This window comes from Columba livia, chromosome 7 (genome assembly GCF_036013475.1).
Source record: "Columba livia isolate bColLiv1 breed racing homer chromosome 7, bColLiv1.pat.W.v2, whole genome shotgun sequence".
Classification (NCBI taxonomy): Eukaryota; Metazoa; Chordata; class Aves; order Columbiformes; family Columbidae; genus Columba; species Columba livia.
Genome location: NC_088608.1, coordinates 24,343,463 through 24,354,179, shown reverse-complemented (window position 1 = coordinate 24,354,179; position 10,717 = coordinate 24,343,463). Strand labels below are relative to the sequence as shown.

Genomic DNA, 10,717 nt, shown 5'->3' with positions numbered 1-10,717 from the left:
TCATACAAAACATTGTCAGCATCTATTAACTATTTTTTCTCATTATAAACCTAGTGAACGTATCATACAGATGCTAATAAAAGTTTTTAAAAGATCACCATCAAAGTGATATCTAAATCCACTTTAGACAATGGGAAGTGATAACTCCAGAGGACAGAAGAGAAACTCAGACATGTTGTTAGAGGTATTTCAGTGGTCTTCAGTACAATGGTAGGCTCCTGTTGACAGACAGGTTTTAGAAGGGTTTGAATGAAACACCAATGTTTTTTCAACTTCTGTCTAGAAATTCCAGGAACTGGCCATTGACAACCCTTTTTCTGATGCCCTTCAATGGAGCACAGCCTTGAAGAATTTCATGTCAACCTGTGGATGCTCATTTTCAACAACTGGATACTGGAATTACAAAGATACTTACATGGTTTAGAAATAATAAGTAGTTGTATGTGAAATGGTGCAAAGAATTGTAACTCCCCATGATGCAAAAAGGATTTATGGCTGAGTTATAAAAGTGACACAAAGACAATGTATACCTTGTGCGATTTATATTATGTATCATTTCTGGTCACGTTCCTCTTAGATTCTAGGCACATTATGTTCAGGAACACCACACCTTTGACTTGAGACTATCAATATTTTCATAAATATATGATGTTAGGCCAGCCTTGTTGTGTACACATATGCAGGCATGTCGCAAGAAGAGCCAGAGGCCATGAATGCATTGCAAAGAGCAAGTTCTATTTTAGTTACCTCTCTACTGGAGGATCTCTGAAGTAGCACATAAGCTCCCAGGCAGAGGTGACACAAGCAGGGACGCAGGCGCTAGTAAATTCAGCCCTGCTGGAAGATGGCTGGGCCTGCTGAGCTCGCCTGTATTTCAAGGCTTCAGGCAGTTACAGCCTCCCACTCTTTCTCACAACAAAGCAGGAATTTCAGACATAGTGATAAGGTGCCTAGAGTTTCTCACAGGCCTATGTTACCTAACACAGAGGTACTACTCATCAAGCACACAAGGCCAGTAAAACGATTAGTGTGATGTATGTGCTTTTTCTACAGACAGGGGCAAGTCACTTGAGCATATTTACATTTAACTAATCTCCTCACCAAATCTTCTGCTATATCCCCATACACTTGTATTTTATTATGGCTTCTGTTTTTCAGGAATTGTCTGCAATGAAAATACACATTTCCTAGAAAACACAGAAAAATAAAACCAGCTAATTCTAAAGCACCTTAGTAACCAGGAAAAGGTACTGTATTTGTAATTAACAGCTTGAATCAAGTAATACGTTCCTGGTAGAAACGTGATTTTTGCTGGAATGAAAAAGCAGAATGAAAGAGCTGATCTCATTGCATACTTGAAAAAGGCAACTTCATGAAACATTGCTGCAGCAGCTGTAATGTCCATGAAAAAAATTTTGAATCTTGATTAGCTCTTACGTCAAGTTTTACTATTTTGATGTTAATTATTCATTAGGGACTGACCTTGGCAAAATCAAATAAGGTTATGTTTTAGGATGCATACCTAATAAACAGCATTGGGAGGTAAGTACTATTTATATCATGTCATATATTTCATAGACCTTTGTGGACTGTGCTATAGAAGTACTCACTGGAACTCTTATTATTCAGTTGTGGCTAGGTAAATAGGAAAGTGCCTATAAGTATTAGGGCTGACAACTAAATGAAGTTTTTCTTTTAGAAAAAAAAAAAATCCTCAGCATTATTATCTGGAAAGAAATGTATGTAGAGAATAGAATAGAATAGAATAGAATAGAATAGAATAGAATAGAATAGAATAGAATAGAATAGAATAGAATAGATCCTTCAATTAAAAGAACACTATAAGAAGATGATGGAAGTGGAATATCCAGAATATCAGATATTTTCAGGGGACAAGTAACCTTTCTGTAGTGATGCTGCCCTAAAAGAATCTTGAGGAGATACCTGAATAACCATGACCTTTTTGGTTTAAAAATATAATCCTACTCACTGTATAGTTAGTGAACCCTTGTGTATTAAAACAACATAATAATCTACTTTGTCATCTTTGAGAGTATATATATATGTATATATTACGATATCCTTATCTCTTAACATGTACAATGAATGAGGACTAACTAGCTCAAACAATTTATTAGTAGATATTTTCAGCAAGGGTAGAGGATCAATGAAGGTGATTAAAGTCCTCCTAAAACCTCCTCCTGAACATCTACCATTAAAATTCTGATTTTCAATTTAATTCTCTGTTTACACAAACACAATAGAGTAAAACATACTTAAATCAAGCAAGGTTTCCTTATGTCAGTACAGAAAGGAGCATTAGTACAAAACTTGCTAGCTTGCTATAGCGTCTATTTCCAGGTTCTCATTTTATTGGTATTATTCCAATACTTGCACACTGAGGGCTTTAACTGATTGTCTTACAGTGCTCCATAAAGCCGAGCTGCTGTTTTTAAGTAAGGGAGAAAATGAGAGTTGGGTAGGAAGTTCTGTGATGCAATTGGATAAGTACCTGATTTGTTTTTTCTTTTGTGCTGTAGCTGTAAGTTACTTCCCCCTCTCAGTTTAATAGTTGGAACCTGTTCTGTTGACTGTTCAGACAATTAAAGCATTTGCCTGAATGACAAAAATTTTCTGAGTGCTTTTCTTAGCTGCATTTTGAAGAGTGATTTGCCACTGCCTTTTGACATAGGGCAACACACTCTGCCTGAGAAATGCATTGACATTTCTCCTTGTGATTCTCGTGGAGTGTCCCTGTATGTTCATACCCGAAGAGACCAGGTGCAACTGGCTAAAGCCTGCCTTGCTGTCTGAGCTGGTGCTGTGCATCCACACTGACAACAGATGCAGCACACATAAGATGCATCAGATATAAGCTGCCTGCACCTTACTGCAGCATACCTGTAGAATTATAAAGGCAGCACAATCTCATGGAGCCAATAAAATCCATCTGCCTTTTGGGCCCTCCCATGAAAGGATAAAACTAAAACCCACACATGGTGCTGGAGCACAGCATACGGTGTGCTGGTTTACTCACCCTTTAAACAGATATGTTTTGATGTGTCCCAGAACCCAAACAGACCCAAATTTTCTCCTACAATCCACTGGTGCACAACAGGCCAGCTTTCTGAGGCAGGTTTTACCGCTACAGGATGTCAAAAGCCTGTGCAAATTACAGGCTAGAAAAACAACGTTGATCAGCTTTGTTACATTTTATCTTTAAAAGATAGGATTATAGCTTATACAGAGATTTCAGGCTGCAGAGTTCTTTACCATTAAGGTGTTACAGTAACTTGTTCACTACCTATTTTAGGCAATGGAGACAACTGTGTTTTTACTTTCTTCAGTCTTGACTCTCCTATTCGAGAGATCGTCAGTATGTGGGTTTTTGCCATAACCAAAGCCTGTGCATAAAATCCCCAGCAAATAAATTAGAGATGCCACAAAACTGAGTAAATGGTAAGAGAAGACCTTGTTTATACCTAAGCTAATGGAAACACTAAATTGCTTTAAATATTTACATACAGAACTGCTACACAGTAACCATTTTATAGTAAACCATTTTATAGTGTGAGCAGCAGACCAAACCTTACTGTAGTGAGATGGTAAAAACTATTTACATACAATTATTTCAGTTGCATGCAGATGCCCAGGGTCCTCGCTTGAGAGCTCAGGTACGTGCCTGCCAGGCCTTCAGCAGCTTATGCGATTTCTTTGTATAAATTGAGTGTTTGTGCCAGTGTTGCAAAAAAGCAAATGCCACTGGAAAGGGCAGGCAGCAATTAGCAGCTGCAGTCAGGCAGGTGCCCTTTGAGGGTGATGGTGACGCAAGTGCGGGTGAGCACCAGCAGCTGAGGACAGTGCAGTGGCAGCCCAGGCAGCTGTGTACAGACGTGTGCTGACAGCATGGATGCCATGGGCAGTGAGGGTGGCACTTCGGTCCTGTCATCCCGAGAGCAGGGTCTCTGCCGATGATGTGACAGCGATGATGTGACAGACGATGGTCTGAGGGATTGTGCCTGCTGCCGTACTTGAAATCCCTTTACTTCACAGCCCTGGCAGTGTGCCAGCAGTGCACTGAGAGAAACGCTTATTAGATTAGTATTTGAGTCGCCCTTGCCCTTACCGAGATACACCTGCAATTTCACGTCCAAGCTACGTGTACCAGCTTCCTTAGAGGACCGAGCAGCTAGAGGACGATCCCCTATAGGATGTCCTCCGATGCCCCCGCTTTCCGCCCCTCGCCCAGCCTTCCGCTTCCCGCAGCCCACGCTTCGCGGGTGCTGCAGCCGGGCGCCCCCCGGCATGTCAGCAGCGACAGCGGCACGGTGCGACTGCCGGGACCGGCCCCTTCCCCGCCACCGCGCACCGGCACGGCCGCCCGGGGCCAGGCTGGCTCCCTCCGCCGTGCACCAAACGGCGGGTGCTGTAGCGGGGGCGGTGCCCCCAGCCCCCATTGCCGGTGCGCTTGCGTTCCGCTCCCTCCCACCCGCCCTACTGCTGAGTGGGTGGTGTCGGCGTCGCAGTTTCTCAATGGAGAGCTGTTCTCCTGCTGCAGCTTCCCTGCGCAGTCGGGAGAGCCGGGAAAGCAGAATGAAACCCCGCCAGCGGGGCAGGGGGCAGGCACAGAACGCTGCCACGGCGGCCCGGGGCCGGCGGCAGCGAGGAAGCTGCTGCCCAGCTTGCAACAGCACAGGCACCGAGGCCGGGAAGCGAAATCCTTTGTCTGTCGCTTCCTGAGCAGCCTCAGGGCTGCGGGAGCCACAGCACCTGAACGGAGCCCCTCATCACCCCCGAGTGCTGCGGGAGACATAGGCACATATGTAGCCCTCACTCCCCCCCGGCTGACATCCGCGCACCCGCCTGCACCATCCACACGCGTCCCAAAATTCCTCCCTCTCCTTCCAGGCTTTACTGCTCGGAACCCTGCGCGGGGAGGGGCTGCTGCAGGGACAGGTTCCCCGGCAGGTCGGAATCTCGTTTGCTTTAACATTTGCCTGTGTATTTTCCCAGCTGCCCAAACTCCCATTCATGAATTTCTGGAGCCGCCTTCATTCAGTCTTTGGTGAGCGCATGAAAGACATTTTTCACGTGTTAAGATCCATGACTCCGGTTTTTCAATCGCTTACGCGTAGGCATCGATTTAGCAATGAAACGTGCTCCACGTGCGCATAAAAATAACCCAGGTCCATCTGCCTCGGTGGATGTGGCCAGTTTCCAACCTGGCAGCCGCTGCTGTAGGAGCGGGCACCCAGGGGCGCCCTGGGGCAGCCCGCGGGTGCCCGGCCCCGATGGAAAGCAGCTTTCGGGCAGAAAGCCCTGGGCGGCTTTGCGGGGAGAGGTCAGGAGCCCGTGCTCTGCCCCTCTTGCACAGCCCCGGCCGAGAGACACCGCACAAACCGTGCGCGGCGGCCAGGTCCCCGCACGGGAGAGGCTGCAGGCGTCTCAACTCGGCATTTAATCAACGGCATTCACTTAGTCTTTCTGACTTTTTTCCGCCTGTTCTCTGAAGTAACGCAAATGATGCTGTAAATTAAACCTCTTTAGCGGGAGCGCTTGCGTTACCTTCCCCAGCAGACCGGAGGCGGGAGCTGCGGCCGGGTTTGCCCCTTCCCTACACCGCATCACAGACAAAAGGACCCTCCCCCAGATAGTCCTGAATGAGGCGCCTGCCAGTGCGGACCTCCCTAGCGCAGCTCCCCGCTGCTCGGGGTCCTCCCGCCGGGAGACCCTTCGCGCCTCGCCCCGCACGCCCGCCCTCGCCCCGCGGAGGTTTGCCGAGGCGGCGGTGCCTCCCCCCGCGGCGCGGCTTGCTAGCCCTCCCTCCTCCCCGCCTGCCCCCCCGCTCGGCTCACGCGTCTTCCCCCCGCCCTCCCCTCCCTCCTCAGTGGTCCGCCGGCTGGGTTACGCAGGAGCCGCCGCCAGCACTGACAGCACTTGGCAGAAGGGGTTTGCCCGAGCGCTCCCGGAGCATCTCCAGAGGCGCGGCGGCAGCGCCTGTTTGGCTCACCGGGAGAGCCGGCCCAGAGCCGGGGAGCCGGGCCAGAACCAGAGAAAGGCTGAGAGCCGGGAAGCAGAAAAACACCTAGAATAATACGAATAATACTACTACTAATAATAAAGAGTGGTGGGCAGGAAAAGGAGGTCGTGGGGGAAGCAGAGGGTGAGCAGAAGGCGCGCCTCCGAGGAGGTGCCCGGGCAAGGGGCACGAGCGGCCCCTCGCCAGGGCAGCCGGCAGGCCCCTGTGCCCCGGGGCGGCCGTCGGGGCAGCGACAGCACGTGGTGGCGGCGGGGCATGGCCCCCGCAGGGGCTCCCGGGGCCTGAGCCGCCCCCGCCGTCAGCACCATGGCGGACGCCACTGACTCCGGCCTCGACGTGGCGGCGGTGGAAAGTTTCCTAGAGAGGCACCCGGAGCTGGTGGAGAAGTGGCTGAAGAGGAAGAACTCGCTTCCTAAAGCGCCTGCCGCCCCCGCCGCCGGCCCGTCGGAGGAGCGCCGGAGCAGCGGCGGCCCCGGCAGCGCCTGGGGCAGCGCGGGCGGCCCCGGCGGCCCCGGCGGCGGGGGGCTGCAGCGGCGAGCCTCCCAGAAAGAGCTGCGGAAGAGCTTCGCCCGTTCCAAGGCCATCCACGTCAACCTCACCTACGACGAGCATGTGCACGCCCGGGCGCAGGAGCCGCTGAGCAGCGTGCGGCGGCGGGCGCTACTGCGGAAGGCCAGCTCCTTGCCCCCCACCACCGCTCACATCCTCAGCGCCCTCCTGGAATCCCGCGTCAGCCTGCCCCAGTACCCCCCCACCGCCCTGGACTACAAGCGCTACCTCAAGGAGCACAACGAGCGCCAGTTCTTCCTGGAGCTGGTCAAGGACATTTCCAACGATCTGGACCTCACCAGCCTCAGCTACAAGATCCTAATCTTCGTCTGTCTCATGGTGGACGCCGACCGGGGCTCTCTCTTTCTCGTGGAGGGGGCCGCCGCCGGCAAAAAGAGCTTGGTCTCCAAGTTCTTCGACGTGCACGCCGGCACCCCGCTGCTGCCTTGCGGGTCCACCGAGAACAGCAACGAGGTGCAGGTGCCCTGGGGCAAGGGCATCATCGGCTACGTGGCGGAACACGGCGAGACGGTCAACATCCCCGACGCCTACCAGGTAGGAGCCGGGCAGGCTCCCGGCGCTTCGCTGCCCCAGGCTCTCTCCCGGTCCGTGGCGGCGGAGGCGCCTGCCGAGGAGCCCTAGCGCCGCCCGGCCCTGCCTCCCTGCAGGGCGTCCCTCCCCGCCGCCCTGCCTCCCCCGGCTGTCCCTGCCCGGGCGACGGCGCTGCCACAGTCGGGGCGCCGGCGGTTGCGCGAAGCGGCCGCTGCTGTGCTCGGGGCAACTGTTGGCGGGACGCGAGGGGACTCCTGTGAAGGCGGGAGGGAAAGCCTCTCCTGGGTGGCCAACGGGGCTAAAGTGGCCGTAAAATCGGTACAGCAGTGCGTCTGGGTTTTACAGGAGCAGTAGGCGGCTTCCTGGGTTTTTAAAACGTATTTTGGAATCGGACGAAGAAAACTTAAAAAAAATGCTCGTGACAGTCCCAATGATAATATTCTTAAATCTCTGTCTCACTTAATGTTCCCTGCCTGCTTGCTGCTGAAATAACCTCGTTGCTTTCAAAAGAGCATATATTTTCACATTTGCATATGCCCAGTCAGCCCACATGGCATGTGTTTTCAAACCTATTCCTAGGAGTGATATAACCAGCCCTGTTATTTTTCTACAAGGGCTTTCTCCACCTTTTATTTTTATAGAGGCTTCAGTGTGAATTGTGGAAACGTAGTCCTGTCTTCAAGGCAAAAATTTCCTTTGACTTCAGCAGGGATAGGCATGCCTTCACCTGCGTGTGTTGATGCAGAAGAGTGCATTCGGTTTACTAGCTTGAAATTTCTGTCTCTCAGTCCTAGGGGCTATTTCTAGTGTTTATTAGTGTGAGAAACTATCAGCAATTTGAGGTTCTTGAGAAAATTAAGAACCACAGAGCGGCAGATTTTCTAAATTAGGATCTTGGAGAGGTGGGAGAGGTATATCTTTAAGAATTTTAGTAATAACCATGGCTCAATATGTAAAATTGCTCTACAGTAATAACAAAAACAATAAGCATTAAAAATGATGATGCTTTATAGTAAACCATACAAGGAAGAAACTTGAAAAATAAGATTTTTGTTGTTTGTTTGAAATACAGAAGAGCCAGGCTAAATGTATTTTGGCCTGAATATCTACTTATTTGTCAAACAGTGAAAAATACTAGGCACCTCACAGATTCAGAGTGACAAAGGTTCCCAACCCACAGAGTTTAAAGGGAAAGAACAAAGTGTGGTAAAAATGCTGTAATATTCAGACTAAAATGACTGAGTGTTGGATCCCCTTTGAAAAACTCTAAGCCTGATTTCTTCCTTTATTTTTCCTTTTCCCCACTATACACTTTCTCTTACCCCACCTATTTTTAAAAAATACTCTAACTTCTAAAACTGTACTGTGCCAAAATAGCTGCTGCTGGGGATCAAGCAGAAGATGTTCTCTATAGTCCTAAGTGGCTGAACAGATTAAGGATATCTCAGTGAAAGAACTCGATCTCTCCTTTCAACTCTGGATAGCTCCAGCAACCTTTTTTTGGAGAACACCACTGAAAGGCAGAGTATTTTCTAGTCATAGGGGACTGTACTATTTTTTCTTCAGTGTTTGTTCACTTTGTGTCCATTTCTCTGTGAAAAGGCTCAGCTACTTTGAACAGTTTATTGTCTGTTTCATTTGTAGAGAAAAGTGAAAAACAATCAATCCAGTTACCATTCCTGGTACTATTTATATTATACTTTTGTCTCGCTTCTATTAAAAATCAATTTAAATATTATAAAGAACACAATTAATTGTATATTTAAGCCTTAAGTAAATTAGTTTAGGTAGAAGGGAAAGTTCTAGGCCAAGCTCATCCTGTAATTACATCAATTGTGATGTCCCTGCTTTTAGTGGAGTTAATTTTGATTAGTGCAAAAGAAACTTTAGACTTTGCAAATTTAATGAAAAAATTGCTTGAAAATATAATGTGAGATCTGCTTTCTGTTATGTTTTGAAATTAGTATGGTTTATCTTCTCTTACTTGGCACATGTATATCCATCATGCATCATTAAGAGGAGACTTTTCTAATTTAATAGTATAAAGAGCCCTATAGAAGCCCAGGTACATGTGCCTAAAGAAGTGACAGCTGTTCCATTTCAGATCATTGTAGTGCTCACAATACAGCACTTTAAAAATTAATAAATATGATTATATGATTTTTGACAGCTTTGCCACTCATGATGGAAATGTTTAATCAACTGTCAGGAAAAAAAAAAGCACCAACAGGAAACTTTGTCAGGCTGACAGACGGAGTTTGAGAGAAACGGCGATAGCACAGCACCATTTTGTCCATTGAATAGAACAATTCGGTAGGATAAGGCCTCGTATTAGGTCAGAGGAAGACCTCTTGATTAATTTGAAGGTTTTTTGCTTGTTTTTCAAATTAACAAACTTAAAAAAAAAAGGGGGTAAGATACTGCTATATCATCACTTAGCTACTTTACAGTATTGGGAAATTTATTTTATTGTCATCCAATCGTCTTTATTTTTTCAGAGCCTGATCAAATACCAGTCGGAATTCTACTGTCAAGTACAAATTGGGTTGCCTGCTTGTATTGTCAGCTGCTGGTGACATTAATGGGACTTCAGTGCAATCAACACTGCATTTCAATCCTGTCATGTCATGTAATGTGCTTTATGTAAGCAGTCTCCTCTGCCCATACGCAGACTGATTAGTTTAGGAAATATGACTTTTAGTGTCATTTTCAGAGATAGTATAAGATTTCAATTACAGATTTCTTTTCCTAAAGAGAAAAAAAAATACTAAAAAATGAAATCAAATAATAGTCTGAGGCTTTTCTCTGATCCAGTTGATTATTGCTGTTGTTGAATCTGACTTTCAAAACCTGTTCATGTAAACAATCTTTCTTAATTCAATAAGCATACTTAGATACAAGATTTCAAATTAATATTATGTATTATTTTAATACCACACAATATATAACATCTCATGGTAATTTGATTTATGAAGTTCAACAGTGACTGAACAAACTTCTTGGAGGTTCACAGCATCAGAGAATTTGACAAATACTTAGTTTTTGGGAAAGTTTAGGTGAATGTTACATGACTTATTGAAAAGTTGCAGAATTTCATTCATGATGTTAGAAGTTTTATTTATTACATTACCACATCAGGCAATGAAAGTGAGGTTATAATTATAACAGTTTGCAAAATATATGGTCCGATCTGTAAGAGTTAGCACTACAGAAGATTTGAGATGGAGACTTTCTTTGCATTTTGAAACCAGTCTAAAACTTTCTCCTGGAAGTAATCCAGTTGGCATGTAAATCAAGCTCCTAGTCAGTTTAAGTTTTAAAATAAGGTCTTGGGTCGTCCCATGTTAATTTTGGGAAGCATTTCTAACTCCTTATTCTTATATGTATAATGCACTATATCTTCAGCACGTATGTTGGAAGATTCTCATCATGCTGGCAGAGAAATTTGGGATCTAAATATCCTTTGATGCTCCTTTTAACAGATCACAGATGTAGCTTTTGCATTCATGTATAAAGATTATTAAGCGTATTGTAAGAACACAGGCAGAGGCCATTAAACCTTTATATGCAGTTCTT

At 46.7% G+C, this 10,717-nt stretch overlaps 1 protein-coding gene across 2 annotated transcripts in view; it reads left to right on the top strand.

The window, feature by feature from the left end:
- The first annotated feature begins 5,903 nt into the window (after positions 1-5,903).
- PDE11A (phosphodiesterase 11A) overlaps positions 5,904-10,717 on the top strand; it is a 133,797-nt gene continuing 128,983 nt past the window's right edge. For both annotated transcript variants that reach the window (XM_065069785.1, XM_065069784.1), the window contains exon 1: positions 5,904-7,144. In XM_065069785.1, coding sequence (XP_064925857.1) covers positions 6,347-7,144 — 798 coding nt within the window. In that variant the 5' untranslated portion in view covers positions 5,904-6,346. The remainder of the gene's footprint in view (positions 7,145-10,717) is intronic.